Below are 17,500 nucleotides of genomic sequence, written 5' to 3'. Positions count from 1 at the left end.
TGTATTTTTTAAAGAATACAGGAATGCTCTGAGATGTATTGGTATGCCTCAGCTATCTGGCCTTCTCTACATTGAAAGCTGCAGTGATGGATTGTGTGTGTGTGTGTGTGTGTGTGTGTGTGTGTGTGTGTGTGTGTGTGTGTGTGTGTGTGTGTGTGTGTGTGTGTGTGCGCGAGTGTGTAGTGGAGACAGCAACAGCACTACAATGAATGGTGTCACCTTGATTTCTTGACATAAACAAGAACGCAAGTAAAAAATAAAAATAAATGAGCCCTTCAAGATGTCAAGTTATATCTTCTCCTCAGGCAAGCGGATATATAAGAAAATATCTGTAAAGACCTTGAGTTTGAAGTCTGTGTGAATGTGTGAGGCTTTTTATTATGAACAGTTACATAAATGTTATCTAACTTTATGAATAGACACTTGAATGCTTCATGTACCCTTGGGTTTTAGGAACATTATGTTGTCCCACTAGAGCTTTCTTTATCAGTTTAATTAGTTTTACTTTTTTATTAAAAATATACAGAAAGCAACATTTGCTGAATGTTTAAGGCCTTATTTTGAAATTATGTCAAATTGGGTGTTTAAAAAATTTCACATATCTGTAATAAAGTGTTTTTACATTCTGCCATTATTAGCCCCTTAATGTGAATAGGATACATGAGGAAAAGTTTAGTTGATGTAAGAAGTGCTTTATAAGTTGAGATTGTATGTTTTGATTATGAAAAAAAACTACTGTTGAGATAATGCCCGTTAAAGATGGTTCTATAGGAGAAAATATACAGACGCAAACAGACAAGGTTTAGTCGAATAAACACCTCAATGTACTTTTTTGACCTTTTATTGATACAAGGCAAGTTTATTTCTATAGCACAATTCAGACACAAGGCCACTCAAAGTGCTTTACAGGGTCTAGTAGTTACTTGTTACTAGAAATAAGACATATTATGGAACAAAATAGCCTAAAGTAATCTCAAAACTGATCATTCCCTTTGCCTGCAGTGTCTCCCATTTAAAAAAATCATCACACAACTAATTCTTACCTTGTCCTTTGCTGCCCCCTCCAGGCGGACTTGGGAACTGCATCTACATGCATGATGAAAGTGCTTTAGAAGTTGAAATCTTATGTTTTGATTATGGAAAAAAAAACTAATGTTGAGACAATTAAAGGTGGTTGTATAGGACAATTATAAAGACTCAAACGGACCAGGTCTAGTCAAATAAACACCTCAATATATGTTATACCTTTTATCTATACTAGTATGAATATGAGAGAAGACATGTTATGGAAGCAAAATAGACAAACATTTCTACATCAACCATTACTTTAGCCTGCAGTCTCTCACCTTAAAGTTTAACTTAACCCCAAAATCACTTTTTTTTTCAGCTTCAGAACCAATGTATATGGGAATTGAGTAGTGTTGTTGATTGTCCCAGGTCACATTATCCAACACACAGCCATTTCTTAACCTTGTCTTTTGCTGCCCCCTCCAGGCGGACTCGGGAACTTCATCTACATGCAATTAAGAGACGACGACCCTCCAATTAAACCTGGCCAAGAAAATCACAATCAAAATCAAAACCACGAAATTGATTTAAACGACAACGAAGATGATGACAATGAAGAATTGAATGAGAAAATGGCGATTCTGGCGAGTCTGCCCATCACAGCCACAGACGCAGACCTGTGCATGTCGTTCTGGTACCACATGTTTGGCGAGCACGCGGGATCGCTTCACGTCAAACAGCGGAAGGAAACGGAGGGAGAGCAGATGCTGTGGATGGTCAGCGGGCACCAGGGAAACCGCTGGAGAGAGGGGCGTGTCCTACTGCCGCATTCAAGCGTCTCATATCAGGTATGGTGTTTTATGTCTTTCATTTTTTATTTTAAGTTTATTATTATGTTGTTGTTGTTATTTTGCCTTCATGTTTAGCCTACTGAATGCACTATGTTCAGCACTTTGGTCAGTGCAAACTGTTATGAATACATTTGACTTACTTACTTACTTACTCACTCACTCACTCACTCACTCACTCACTCACTCACTCACTCACTTACTTACTTACTTACTTACTATAATACAGATGAGTGGGTGTGTGTTAGAAATTACACTGAAATGTTTGACTGTGTGTGTGTGTACTATATGTTTGTGATTTAAGAGTATTGTTCTTTTGTAAAATAAGAATTACTTTAAATTATTACTAAAGTAGTAGTTTGTAGTTGTGTTTTTGAGTTTAAAGTCAAAGGTGCAGTTTGTAAAGGGAATTTAAGTCTCAGACAATATTGAGATGTTTTAAAGATCCAGTGCGGTGTTAGTCAGGGACCAATGCAATCTAGAATCTCACCACTAGATGACGCAAAAATACTCCAACATAAACAGACATAAACAACAACTTATTTTATGTATCTCATGCATTTAAATATGAAAAAAATATATATATTTTTTTTTGTATAATTCTTTTTCTTTTGGTTTAAAGCAAACAAACAAGTAACCACAGACAACAGTATTTGTCAGCAGAGACGAATCAGTAATTGTTCGCATTTTCTCACACACACAATAACATATACCACATAACGTTTAAAGACACACACATAACAAAAAGGAAAAATATATATCAATGTAGCATCTTAGCTAGACCAGTAGTCTAACTCTTTTTGACTGTATAAATTACTGACCGTGTGTTGCATATTTTCATGTTTCTTTCTTGGCATTCAGTCTGTAGAAAACAAAGGAAGAATTTCATTGTATGGCTGAGAACATGTTTCTTATTGTGCATTATGACAATAATAAACACTTTGAATTTGAATGTGTTGTGTGTAGGTGGTGGTGGAGGGCGTGGCAGACGGACGCAGTGCGGGTCACATTGCCGTGGACAACATTCAGATCATGGATGGAATCAACGCTGAAGACTGCAAAGGTGAGTATTCTAACGTTAGGCCTCACTTAGGATATATAGCTATGGACTTGAGTGTCTATATAGAAATTATTATGATCATCAGGCTAACCAAAGCTATAATGTTATATTATCAAGTCGTGTGCACGCCAACACATAATAATGCACTAATGAGTTTTTGGTTTCACAGGTCCTTAAGTTAATCTAAGTTTTGTTGCCTTTTTGTTTAGATGCTCTGTTCAGTGGTGTTACGTTTAGTTTTGTGTTGTATATAAATTCAGTGACTGTGTTTTAATTTGTCTTTATTTATTTTTCACCTCCAGATCCAGATGCTCCGACGTCTCCACCAACTGAGATCTTCATCTTACGTAAGCACAATGTTGACTCCGGTTTGGGCATTTTGGTGTCTATATGTTGATTTCTAGTCGCACACTCTTATTTTTGGGGGGCAGGTTTGTTTCTATGGATACCTATCCAGTCTCCACACACTTTTCTTTGCCTCCACATAGTGAATTTGGCTAAATTAACCGACTAGTAACCACCTGTAAATGATATGAATGGGAGGGATAACAACGTTGCAATCTAGAATCTCACCACCAGATGTCGCTAAATACTCCAATATTGCTTTAAGTTTCTGTAGCCAAAAAGAAAAAATACAACTTATAATGTGTCGAAAACAAAACCGGTATACAAAAACTACAGAAGAAGTTGGAAGAAGTTTAGTTTTCCACAAGTGAATACAAAACAAGTGTTCAATATAACAAAATGAAAAATAATAAAAATGTTTTACTTATATTTTCACTACATTTTTTTTTATATTTACCACAAGTGATTACAAAAAGTGTTTTTAAAAAAAATCACAAAATAAAAAAATTAAATAATCTCAAACTTTCCCTCTCTCCCTCCTTAACAGCGATGGACCGTTCCCAGGACTCCAGTGAGCTCGGCGGTCCCGGGAACATGCTGAAGACCCTCGATCCGATCCTCATCACCATAATCGCCATGTCGGCTCTGGGCGTCTTCCTGGGCGCCATCTGTGGCGTGGTCCTCTACTGCGCCTGTTCTCAAGGCAGCATGACCGAGAGGAACTTATCCGCTCTGGAAAACTATAACTTTGAACTGGTGGACGGCGTCAAGCTAAAGAAGGAGAAAATGAACGGACAGAGTAACTATTCAGAGGCGTGAGTGAGGGGTTGAAAAAAAATTGTTTAAAAAGAAAAAAAAAAAAAAAAAGACGGAGCGGCCATTTTTTTGGATCAATGGCTCCGCATTGGACAAGGACAAGTCATGTGACGTTGATTTCAGCCAATCAAAACGCGAGGATGGAATAGTATGGAATGGAATGGAACACAAGGAAAGCCACCAATGAAATGAAATGGAACGGCAGGGCAGGGTGGGCTATAGACCTAAAGTGAGACAATTATGTCATAATTTTTTTCTTTCTCAGGAGCGGCAGTGGAAGGGACTGACCTGAAGGGGGCACTGTGTATAAAAGAGTAAGCAACAAAAATAGAAAAAAAATAAGAGAAGAAAGAAGATTAAGAAAATTATTTGTTTTTGTTTTTTCCGGTCGTGCTTTGTTGATTTCATGTTGATCACATGCTGGTGTTGAGACCAATTCAGATGAAAGTATCGTTTGTTTGTTTTTTTGTTTGTGTGTGTGTGTGTGTGTGTGTGTGTGTGTGTGTGTGTGTGTGTGTGTGTGTGTGTGTGTGTGTGTGCGCAATCATGTGTCACATTCATAGCCTATACATTTGCATTTAGGTGTGTATGTGTCATTGAGTGTAGCTGTAGGCCTTTATGTGAGTATTACACTCGTGTGTATCTGTATACATGAGATGTGTGTGTGTGTGCGTGTGTGTGTGTGTGTGTGTGTGTGTGTGCGTGTGTGTGTGTGTGTGTGGGCGTAAATGCGTGCGTGTGTGTGTGAGGGCGGGTACCATTTAGTGTGACCTGTGTATAGCTCCGACAGTGCCTTTTTATTTTTTCTCAAACTTTTCTGTTGCCTTGTTTTTTCGCTGGTTGTTTTTCTCATCGGCTGGCCAGGGTTCCTATACAAAAATATCTAAAAAAAAAAACAAATTTTGTACTTTTCGAAAAAAATACAAATCTCAGCATTGCAGTGTAGGCCTACGGTCAAATATAACATGTTCTGGTGCATATCTAAAGATCTTAATAACAGTTGTAGGGCCTACTGACACGGATACAAATTATTAAAAGTTAAGCCGTTAAAACAAAGGAATTTGAGAATGGGGAAAAATGTGTAGGGGCCCTGAATGCCTCCTTTTCATGGCACATTTCACATCCGACATATTGTACATAAGTTTTAATATATTTGAGCGCTTTTTTTCTATAGCAGAAGACACCAGTGCCGCAGTATCCTTTCTGTCTTGGAATCAAACTCGCCCCTAAATGCCCCAAAAGTTCTTTAAAAATGTACAGAAAATATACGTTTAAACAGACAAGAGTTTGAGTCACTTTTACTAACTTGAACTTGTTTTTTCCATTTTGTCAAATCTTGTCATCATTTGTTTATGTTTTTTTCTCTGTTTGTGCTCTGGGTGTGAACGGGAAGAAAAAATTCTTAACGACGTGAAAGGCTTTTGAGATTATGTGATTATGGTGAAATGCATCGTGGGAAGTGAAGTTTTTCTGTACAGGGTAAAACGGACAACCTCAGCAACACGTCAAGGATGGATCATCGGGGGTTGAAATAGTGAAATATCGACCCTTTGCTAACGGCTAATGGCTAACAGCTAACGTTTCTTATCGGCACACACACACAATGACTGTGAGAACTTTAACCACAAGTGTGTGTCCGGCCTTCTAAAAAAACTGACGTTGAAGTGGATATTCAAAATCAAAGACAAAATGCTAAAGACCGTCTTGATTGACTGAAGACTTATTGTTGCCATGACAATGCTGTATTCTATATGTCAGTGCTATTCCTGTGTTTACTATCAGTGGAGAAAAAACTATTTGAAGGATTTTTTTTATGGAGCAAAAAATCAGGCCGAAGAGGAAGCAACAGCAATCATACTGTACATGTCCCACCATTTCCCCTTGAGCTAAAGTGGCCTGGAAACAACACACACACACACACACACACACACAATAAAGTCCCATTATTTCACTCAAAAAAGATGATTGTAGCTAATCAGAGAAGATACCCACAAGAAAGAAATGCCTCGTAATTTTCAACCGGCTCGTTAGTTTCATTGAATTATTTTTGGAAAAACCTGAAAATTGACTTTGAGGAAAAAAAAAAATTGTATTTCTTTTTCTGTGGTATTCTGCTGTTGCTAAATGATCATTTTATCCCCATTTCACCCAATTACTTTCCATTTGCAGGACTATTTCCATTGCTGTAAACATCACAAAGGGCTTTATTATTTTCCTGTTATCTGCAGTGACCATTGTCCTCTTACAGAAGGGATTTCAATTATTTTTCAGTACATAAAAAAATCACTTATTTTTCGAAAATAGACAAACATTTGGTTAAAAAAACGCTAAACATCAAGCCTTATAAATACTGTACTAATAACACTGCTTTGTTGTGTTTTGTGATACTGGTCACGTGTTCATAGAAATGTGTTCGAAAGACTCGAGTCACTAACTCATTGGTATCAATCAACATCTTTGTCAATCTCCAACAGATACATTTGAATGTCAACTCATTGATAATAAACAGGGTAAATCTCACTCAATGTTCTTCTTTGACGGGCAAATCCTACAGATACTTTAAGCATTTAAGCCAATTTCTGTTCCCTCTTGCACTGCACTGTTGAAGTTTAACCTGTCCAATTTTATTATGTAGCATTATTTGGCATCTTATGAGCTCAAAAAGCTGTTGGAAAGTTGTCAATATGGTAATCAGTTCCAAATATTTCCTTTAAGCTGTAGTGCGTAACTTCTGTGTCCCGTTCTCTGATCGCGCATGGATTTTATACCTTCTGCTGTACGTCCAGGTTTTTTCTTAGCAGTAGAATTAACAACTGAAACATTTCTTGGGCTCTTCTTGGGATTTTTCTGAGCTCCTGCACCAGTGTTGAAGGGTGGCACTAGTTTGTAAACGCTACCATACTGAGAAATACAAAGAGAGAATTTTTGTGGAGCTGATGTGGGCTTAATAAACTTTGTGTCAACTCGTTTGGCGATTGCTTGAATGTACCTGTCATTCATACTTCATACAAAAGTTACGCACTATAGCTTTAATAAGAGGCTTAAGAAGAGACACTCTAGTCAATCCGTTCAGTTTCTAACAAATTCTTGTCAGGGGAAAATTTCTAATCAAATTAAAATGTTCATTTTTAGCTCCAACAAATCACATTGCTTAAATAATTTTTATTTTCTCAGCCAAAATATCAACTCACACAGAAAATTACCAGCCAGGATTATGGGTATAGAAATGTTAGAATGGGTTTCTTTCTACCACTTTTTCAAAGCTCCTTTCCACCCTTTTTTTGAACGAGAAAGGATGCTGCAGCACTAACATGTGAAAAACAAAATGTTGCACTGATATATTTAAAAGAAATTAAATCTGTGTTTATGGTGTTGATTTATGAAAAGAGAGAGAGAGAGACAGACAGAGACAGAGAGAGAGAGAGAGACAGAGAGAGACAGAGAGAGAGAGAGAAGAAATAGAGGAGAGGAGAGTGTTATTGTTAGCTCTTTTCAACACAGTTTCAGAAGGCGATGTTATGATTCTGAAAAAAAGTTAAAATTTACAGAGATGTTTTTCATTCTTGAAAAAAAAAATTCTTCTATTGAAACGTAACAGTTTGGATTTACTTGGTATAATATCACCTTGTGTTTTTTGCGTCACTGATGTACGTACGTGCCAATTTTTTGTTTTTCGGTTTGTTTGTTTGTTTGTTTGTTTGTTTTTTCTTTGTATGATAAGATGAAATATGTTTTATTTTCAATACTGCTTCTGTAATTTTTTGCTGTCTCGGATGATCCAGACGAAATAAAAAAATTCAAGAAATGAATTAAAGGTGCTACGAGGAACTTTTAAAATATTTCTGAAACAGTCTCATTTTTCCTGTGATGATCATAAATTACATGTAACAGCAAACGAGACCATGAATGCAAAGAATGCTATTTTTACATAGTTTTTCCTAATGCGTTTGTCATGGGTATATGCTCACCCAGGAACTACAGCTGGCGTTGTAAAAAGAACACTACCGCTTTTGTCCAAAGGGGGTGCTAGAATGAACACAAACGGAAAAGTTCCTCGGAGCACCTTTTTAAGGAAGTAAAAAATCAAATGGAAAAAGCAGTGAGGCCTTACGTGACTAAAAGTATTGTTTGTACTTTGACTATTTTGGTCAGCAGCACCCAGACTCATCCGTCTCTGTTGTCTCAGATCTATTACATTCCAAAGAATTGGATCAAATAAATGTTTTAATTAAACGCTCATCGACTGTTTCTTTAATACCTATAGAGAAATATACATATATATAGAGAGAGAGAAGTCATTATATTTCAAGAAAAAAAGTCAAGTTTTCAATCATGTATTGTAGCAGACAGATGAGAGCCACCCTACTAACGTCCTCCCTCCTACATACTTAATATGTAAAGTATATACTCCATACTGTCTACTTAACCATCGATTGTGTATGCAAGGTTAGTCGGACCGTTTACACTGAAGTATACAGAAGCAATGAAGAATTTAAAAAAATAAACTTTCATGTCGTTTGAAAAGACGCAATGCATTGTGGGGCGGTTGAGTAGGAAAAGTATCCTATCGATCCATACACAAAATCTTCTCGGAAGTTAGTACTCATCCGGGTATTTCTCGCCTACACAAACTCGCATACACAAGCACAACATACTCAAATTGGCGTCAAAATTAGTATGAGTAGGACGTTAGTAGGGCTTTTAGTATGAGCAGGACGTTAGTAGGGCTTTCAGTATGAGTAGAACGATAGTATGGCTTTAAGTATGTATGAGTAGGACGTTAGTAGGGCTTTTAGTATGAGCAGGACGTTAGTAGGACTTTTAGTATGAGTAGGACGTTAGTAGGGCTTTTAGTATGAGCAGGACGTTAGTAGGACTTTTAGTAGTCCTATGAGTAGGACGTTAGTAGGGCTTTTAGTATGACTAGGACGTTAGTTGGACTTTTAGTATGAGTAGGACGTTAGTAGGGCTTTTAGTATGAGTAGGACGTTAGTTGGACTTTTAGTATGAGTAGGACGTTAGTAGGGCTTTTAGTATGTATTAGTAGGACGTTAGTAGGGCTTTTAGTATGAGTAGAACGATAGTAGGGCTTTAAGTATGTATTAGTAGGACGTTAGTAGGGCTTTTAGTATGAGTAGGACGTTAGTTGGACTTTTAGTATGAGTAGGACGTTAGTAGGGCTTTTCGAACACAGCCATGAGCCTTTCCAGCTGTTGTCACTTGTCTGCATGTTATAACCTGTTTTGACCACAGAGGGGCAGTGTTGCCTCTTGTAAAACATTTCTGTAAACCAGGGGCCTGTTTCAGGTAGCTGGTTTTGAGGCAACCCAGAGTTTGTTCGCTCTGATTTGGTGGAAACTCTGGGTTTTCCGTTTCAGGTAGCAGGTTCAGTGCAACTGAGAGTCAGTTACTGCGGCAACATACGCCGTGGGTCTAACCTGCTCGGTAGGTGGTTAGACCTACCCGAGTTTGTTTTCACTTTACGCTGCAGCTCCGACTGAAGAAAGAGTGTCACTGTCACACGCGTCCCTGTACAGTTTGAAGCAAAATCACTCTATATAAATCTCCATCGGGATGTTTTTATCATTTCCTGATGATTTTACGTTTGACCAATCATTTATCTGATCAGTAGCCTTGTTCTCAGCCCTCGGTCCGTTCATATAGGCGGCCACCTTACACATCGTGACATGCTCTACATTCAGATTAATAAACCTATTTGTAGCCTATTGTATGTTTTTTAACGTCTGTGCCACTGAACAGATTTATGTCCGGTGGATTCATGTAACGCTGCGGCTGCACGCGATCGTTGTAGTTCACTTGTGCGATCCTAAAGTCACAGACACGCCTCGTTAAATAGCCTAATATGAATATAAAAATTATATAATAATTTAAACTGTGATCACTTGAGGAAAATGGATCTGGTAATAAATCAATCAGGCTCTTCAATGGAAACTGTCACCTAATGTGTCTTGACTTTAATGTATTTCACTTCCCATTTAAAAGAAGCGAGTCAAGCGACAGTCTGTTCTGTTTGCTGCACAGTAGGCTTTAGGCACTGTCAGCAATGCTGTGCTGCGCCAGCTTTATTACTTTACAGCTGATATGCGTAACTTTTTAAAATAGACTATGGCTTCTCATACGGAAGCGAAATGATTATCTTGACAAAAAATGTTTGCTCTGTTTTTTTTCTGAATTGCCGAGGAGATTAGATCAGAGTTATGAGACAATATCCCCTTAATTCTTCTCCATAGGCTACCATAAGCTCATTCGTTAATATAGTGGGAGGAGCGGAGATTTCTTTTTTTCTTTTTTGAGAAGTGGAGAAGTGGGAGGATCAATAATTTGTTTCTTCTGTTTCCATGGTGAATCATGTTATCAGCGATCCATTGACGATGGCTTTTATGCACACGCTCCACCCAGAGTGAACACGCTCAGAGTTGATAAACCCAACGCTGATCCACTGTTCTGAAACCGAAAACCCAGAGTTGCTTATCAACCCTGCGCTCTGAGTTTACCAACTCAGAGCGCAGGGTTAAACCCAGAGTATGTAAAACCAGCTACCTGAAACAGGCCCCAGCAGCTTGTGCCAGACACACACTAAAAGCATTACATTTTACATATCACGAAAAACTATCCACTTAAACCCTGCGAATGTATCTTATTTTCTGCTTTTTGAAATGGGTTTTTGCAACTATGGTCACTTTCGACTCTCCTAAATTGAAAAAAAAACAACCTCTATGAATTTGAATTTTAGACATATAGAATCTGTTATTATTTTCTGTATGTCAAGATGTGTAATAAAATTGTGTTGATATTTCTCAAGCATCAACATATGAGAAAAAAAATTTAAATATATTTTTTGGGTATTTTTGCTTTATTAGACAGACTTGTGGAGACAGAGGTGAAATGGGGCAGAGAGGGGAAGACATGCAGAGAACTGACCCGGGCGGGATTCGAACCCGGGTCTGCTGCAGGGCCTTTAAAAATGTCCTTAGTTGCAGAAACACCCTTAAACGGCAACTCTTATCTCCTCTCGGCTCTGTCTGATCTCATGTGAACTTCAGCGCTGCGGCTTTTGGTTGCAGTGAGGTTTCCTGCCACATTGACATTGGTGCCATGTTCTGCTTCCCCTACAGGCTTTGGGCTGTGTGTGTGTGTGTGTGTGTGTGTGTGTGTGTGTGTGTGTGTGTGTGTGTGTGTGTGTGTGTGTGTGTGTGTGTGTGTGTGTGTGTGTGTGTGTGTGTGTGTGTGTGTGTGTGTGTGTGTGTGTGTGTGTGTGTGTGTGTGTGTGTGTGTGTGTGTGTGTGTGTGTGTGTGTGTGTGTGTGTGTGGCTACCCAGATGGTTTCGGTATCTTTGCTGTTGCACTTATTTTCTGCCTCATGTCAGAGTTTAAAAGGGTTTTTACTGCTACAGTCTTTTATGTGGAAAAGCCATGAAGAAGAAGAGGGCAATGTTTCTCAAGTTGACTCCAAGAAGTTGCCCAATTTTTTTAGTTTCTGAAGCAATATTGATCTTGCTATTGATCTTGTATAACACTGTGTGTGTGTGTGTGTGTGTGTGTGTGTGTGTGTGTGTGTGTGTGTGTGTGTGTGTGTGTGTGTGTGTGTGTGAGTGAGTGAGTGAGTGAGTGAGTGAGTGAGTGAGTGAGTGAGTGAGTGAGTGAGTGCGTGCGTGCGTGCGTGCGTGCGTGCGTGCGTGCGTGCGTGCGTGCGTGCGTGCGTGCGTGCGTGAGTGAGTGAGTGAGTGAGTGAGTGAGTGAGTGAGTGAGTGACTGAGTGAGTGCGTGCGTGCGTGCGTGAATGAGTAAGTAAGTAAGTAAGTAAAATATTGTTTATATAGTAAAATAAACTATCCCATCCCATAGCTGATGTTACCATAAGCTATTCATAAGTCACCATAGGCCATGTGGTTGTGTTTGGATTAACCAGGTATGAATGTGTGTGAACGTGATACACAGTTGAACTCCCCCTGAGCGGATTACCAGAGGAATGCAGCGGGATGCTTCAGCGGTGATGTAAAGAAGTGTTGGTGATTTCATGTGTCATCGGACCAGCTGGCACCATCAGCTGCTGCAAATGTATCATACAAGTCAAGTCAAGTCAAGTCAGCTTCATTGTCAATAACTTCATGTACAAGACATATAAGGGAGTCGAGAAAACGTTTCCTACTATCCCATTTATACATATACTATACATTTGATGTTTCAATCGTTTTGTTTTTTCTTCTCTTCACTTGTTGTGTATTTGATGTTTTTGCATTGAATATTTTGTTTGTATTGTTGTTTTGAATTTGTTTTGACTCGACGTCATTGAAAATGAGGGTCACCCCTCAATTGGTCTCTCGAGGATAAATAAAAGTTAAATGAAATTAAATGAATGAAATTTGATTTTACAGTGATTATACATTCACACTACTCAATTATATGCTTTATTATAGCCTGAACGATGGAAGTAGTCGTTTGAAAATAAATTGTTGTAAAGTTTGGGGCAACTGAGCCGATCAAAAAGCACAAGGGTTACTGTATAAATGTTCCTTATTGATTAGGTCTTATCTTTTATTTTCTACTAAATTGAACTAAGTTATATTTGATCAAGGCATGCTTTTCTTCATTCACTAACAGGAGATATTTCCATATTTACTCATTTTAATCTAATGTTTAAGACAACTTTATCCATCTGCTTTAAAATGTAGTGTCCCTCGGTTATTCCACTATGTTCAGGTTGTTAAAATCATTTTATTTAACATTTATTTTACCAAAATGTGTCCAGATATATTTGGTTGGCCTACATTTGCAAATTTATGTTTTTTCTTCTGATATCGCTTACTTTGTAAAATGTCAACAAGGAAGGATCACTAGCAACTGAAAGTGAACTTTTGACCTACTCGGTTTGCAAAGGAAGTGTGTAGGCGATGGGTATCTGCACCAGCGCTGCCGAAAACACAGGAAGTACACATGTGGTTGTGTATTTCAGTTTCATTGCCAAGGCCCTAGCCTAGGCTACAGCAATGCTGCCTCACCATGTTTAGTTATAAAGCCTATATGTTATATTTACATCTTAAAGGTGCAGTGTGTAATATGACATCATCAAGTAAGTTCTAGAAAGTTCTAGAAAGTTCTAGAATGCAACGCTCCCTGGGTAACCCCACCCCTTTAGAATAATAACAGAAGCTACAGTGGCCTTCAACGACAAGAACTATTCTAAATTTTAAACAATGCACCTGATGACATTCCAACTATGACACTTCCAAAATGGTGGCGACAAGGCCTTGGTCCAAGGTATGGAGAAATATGGACATATATGAGACCCTTTCTAATGGAAACAAATAATCATTCTAAAAAAAAATGTCAGCTATTATGCAATAAATTAAACGTAGCCTACTTATGGATATTATAATTATTTTCTACAAAATCTGCTAGGAAATAAAACCCAAAATTCTACACACTGCAGGTTTATATAGCCTACTATACTTATTTTGATATGTCATTGTTACTATGTCGTTGTTTGGAGAAAAAAATGTATCTACAGCCGCGGAAAAAACTAAGAGACCAGTCTGGATTTTTCTTAAATCTTTATCTCTACATTACTTTTTTCATTACATTGAAAATGCTCTAAATGACAATATTTTTATTGTGAATTTGGTAGAAATGTTGTCAGTAGTTTATTGTATAATACCAAATGTTTCATTCTACTCAAACATATGCCTCTAAAGAGTAAAACAAGAGACACTGAACATTTGGAGTGGTCTCTTAATTTTTAGTGATCGCATCTCTGAGGTGAGCTCGGTTCACTTCGGTGTGTTTGTTCCTTTGCCCTCTAGGTGCCGCGGCGCTTCCGGTGTGGGCGGTGTCTAAATAAGGAGAAGAAAAAAACAGCTCTCTTGGACCGTGGCATTACAAAAAAACTACTTCCCAGCACCACTAGTAACGTGTTCGGGCGAGCCGGACACTCCTTAGCTCTTATCTCAGATCCAGTGTATGATTAAATGTTAGTTTTGGGTGAAATAGTCAGACGTTAACCTGGTTGGGATTGGACACGTTACGTTACGTAGGCAACAAGGCACGTCGCGAGCTGAAACAAAGCGTACCCTCATCATAACTGTTATCTAGCCTTCGTTCGTCGCCTCAGTAACCGTTTTTTATTTCGGTTAAAGAAGACGTATTTTGAGGAAGGAAATGTTACTTTAAATCAACTGTAAAGGCACAATACAACGTCTTAAAACGGTAAGTGTTGATATATTAACCCTACATGTTGTGAATTGAACCATTCTGCCATGTTTTAGGGCGACTGAAAACACAGAAAACGAAGGAAAAAAATCAAGGGGGGAGAGAAGTAGCGAGCGAGGAGTGTGCTTGTTCTATAGGGGCAAACTTTGGGTGTGGGTTAACTGCATTTGTCGAGTTTTAGCGTTAATAATTTCCAGATACAGTAGGATTTTTCACTAGCATTACACGTGAAATAATGGCATATTTCTTCCTACATCTCAAGCTAGTGACAAAATACATCTTAAATCAATGAATGTAGCTGTACAGGCGAGAGAAAGAAGGCCATTGAGTTGCTTTCAGTAGCCTAGTGCTGGATAACTATTGTAACAACTTCTTTTCAAGAATAGTTCAAAAGTAAAATCTACCACATATGCTTTAAAATGCTTTCAAAGATCCTAATAGCTGTTTACAACTCACAGGAATACTGTATCTGTATGTCAGGCTAATATAGGCCCATGTTAAAACTTTCTGTCGCTCTCAATGTTACATTAGGTAGGCTACATTAACATACATTCACATGTCTCGATTTGTGCTTCACATTGTTTTATCTTAGCCACTCCACACACTAGTACAGCTATTCCTTTTTTAAATACACAACTGCACACATTTCTCTCACATAATAATGTATTGTTAAATGTCCCTTTTTAATTAATTTAATGTCTATGTTTAGGTTAATTTTAGCCTATAGTTTACTGTGCCCTGTCTGACCACAGCCCTTTGTAGCCTATGTGTGTGTGAACCTACTAGTTGACAATAAAACCTATTCATATTCTCACATTTATAGACACTGAAGGCAGTTATTAAATGTAAAGTGGTTTTGTTTTGTAGTGTATCTTTAGCATCCAATTACTTATAGCTACTGTAGGCCTATCTAACGCCTTTGTTTGTTAAAAAGTTTTCTTGGTACGTTTGTGTAGTTTTGTAAAAGGATTAGCCTCAAATAAATAGCCTTTTGATTGACAACAGTGAGACAAGTTATTTATTTAATTAATTTATTTCTTTAACCTTTTATTTATACTTGAGATATCCTTGAGGGGGTGACCCTCATTTGCAATGATGTCGAGAAACTAAAACAACAATACATACACACAATACATCAAATACACAACAAGCTGGTAAAGAGAAACATTTTAGACAGCGGTGTAGAGTTGCATTGTTTATGAGTCATTGAGCCATGTCTTTGTTCTTGTGAAGTCTGGTTTTCTGTACCAGTGTCTATTAATGCCTTCAATCATCCATCAGGATATTTTAGCCTTTCCCCGTAAGTTTAAGGGACGATAGTATTTCAAAGCCACCTGGTGTATCTGCCTCCTGTTGGAATGCTGTTAAAGACTCTCTGGGTCCATATGTCACTCCTAAAGCTTTCACAGATGTCCTTCACATTAGTGTTTTGTATGAAGGGAGCGCTTAATTTAGGGCTCAGAAGTTGTTCTACCATTGGGACGAAACATACACAAAGAAGATAGAACTCTTTAGAAACAACATATGATTTTGTGTTTGGTTATGTCCTGTTCTTGTGGACTGTTTGATGCAGTTTTGTGGTTCATATTTTTTCAGATTATTTTGTTCCAGGTTTTTTATCCAGATTTGTTAATTCCGAGTTAAAGGAGGAGTGAGTGATTCTGGAGAACGCTTGTTGTCAAAATCACTTTTTGTCCAAATCTGTGAATATCTCCTCATGATTTGCTACCTGTCTCTACTGTGTATGTGCGCTGACAATACATCTGGTTTTAATCCACAGGCTCTGTAAACTGGTATGTAAACAAAGGTGACACACCGTAGCTAGCGGCATGCCAATTTACAGAAACTAGGCTGTGTAACACCACATCTTTTAACGGACAGGTAGCGGATTGTGAGGAGATATTCAGTATTCACTAATACATTTTATTTGGAAGAAAATAAGAAAAACAAAACAATATCCTCTTTTTTGAAAGCCAATGTCGCAAACTTCGAAGGACTATCTTTGAATAATATCCTGACACAAACCACAGCTGGACCCCAGTCTGGTCAAAGTGAATGACCGAGTGTTTAAGCTTTGGTTAGAGGATAGAGGAAGACATCTCCATAGAGAGCCATATTGGTTAACCAGAGTCTTGTCTAGCCTTGTCTCTAGCCTCAGCTCTGATTCAGGACTTTTGACTGTGCAGAATGCGAGTGGGACAAGATCGGTCTTGCTTCGCTCGTCTGCTTCCTGTAAAGGAACTGTAGCCTCGGGGGCCGTTAAGTTTACTGACTCACTTCTCTCTCTCCCTTGTAAATCTCACTGGGAGACGCTTGATTTGTTTAACAGGTAATCTATTGTTCGCGCACCAAGTTCTTGCTGCAAGGCTTTCATTAGTGAGATGGGGTGGGGGTATACAATGCCTTGGGTTTAAAAGGAGTCAGCGATTCTGGAGAACGCTTGTTGTCAAAATCATCAGCTACCTGCATGTCCATACTGGCACTGAACAAAAAATTCACATACACAGCCTAGGCTCTGTAAACAGGCATGTAAACAAAGCTAGCAACTAAGCTATCAATAGGTTAAGCTACCGATCTTTAGTTTCAACACCTGCTTAAAAATGGACCGACTTATAGTCACACTTGCTACAGTAGGTACTAAAAAAAATCCCCATGCTACATGCATTTATGTAGCAATGAACCTTAGCCTATAATATCAGTCATTGTTGCTCGCTACTGTGGGTTGGTTTGAGCCCCTGGCCTTTGTTTACATGCCTGTTTACAGAGCCTAGGCTGATTTTAGACAACAAGCATTCTCCAGAATCCCTGACTTCACCGTTTTAATTACCAGCCTCATGTCTTGGCTTTACAGATTACATCATCTAATGACAGAGTATTAGCAACAGCGCCGTATCAAAATGCAGAGACATGTACGACTTTGATCTAATGCAGCCTGCACATGTAGACAGAATGCAGATAATAATCAACCAGCCCGGGTTAATTGTAGACGTGTGTGTGTGTGTGTGTGTGTGTGTGTGTGTGTGTGTGTGTGTGACTCCCTGTAGATCAGTGAGTCACTTCCCGTGGTTACACTGTTGTGATGTTTACACAGTATGTGAGCGGTGCTGTGCTAGGAGCTGCTAGGATCTGGGAGTGTCCCGGGCCAGAGTGAAGGGTCACTCAGTGTTACTCAACTCAACTCTGACTGTCAAACATG

General features: G+C 38.5%; 3 protein-coding genes across 3 annotated transcripts in view; 2 read left to right on the top strand and 1 right to left on the bottom strand.

The window, feature by feature from the left end:
* LOC307255648 (neuropilin-1a-like) overlaps window positions 1-8,254 on the top strand; it is a 131,914-nt gene extending 123,660 nt beyond the window's left edge. The window contains exons 15-18 of the mRNA XM_080034374.1: window positions 1,495-1,856; window positions 2,823-2,919; window positions 3,219-3,263; window positions 3,809-8,254. Coding sequence (XP_079890500.1) covers window positions 1,495-1,856; window positions 2,823-2,919; window positions 3,219-3,263; window positions 3,809-4,080 — 776 coding nt within the window. The 3' untranslated portion in view covers window positions 4,081-8,254. The remainder of the gene's footprint in view (window positions 1-1,494; window positions 1,857-2,822; window positions 2,920-3,218; window positions 3,264-3,808) is intronic.
* LOC307255649 (arylsulfatase I-like) overlaps window positions 1-17,500 on the bottom strand; it is a 225,129-nt gene that overhangs the window by 105,627 nt on the left and 102,002 nt on the right. The window lies entirely within an intron of this gene.
* LOC307255880 (integrin beta-1-like) overlaps window positions 13,988-17,500 on the top strand; it is a 30,955-nt gene continuing 27,442 nt past the window's right edge. The window contains exon 1 of the mRNA XM_080034691.1: window positions 13,988-14,301. The gene's annotated coding sequence lies outside the window, so the exon portion shown is untranslated. The remainder of the gene's footprint in view (window positions 14,302-17,500) is intronic.

The sequence above is a fragment of the Ammodytes marinus genome (genome assembly GCF_949987685.1).
Source record: "Ammodytes marinus genome assembly, chromosome: 9".
NCBI lineage: Eukaryota > Metazoa > Chordata > Actinopteri > Uranoscopiformes > Ammodytidae > Ammodytes > Ammodytes marinus.
The sequence above is the reverse complement of the archived record's forward strand: the minus strand, read 5'-3'. Positions and strand labels throughout refer to the sequence as shown.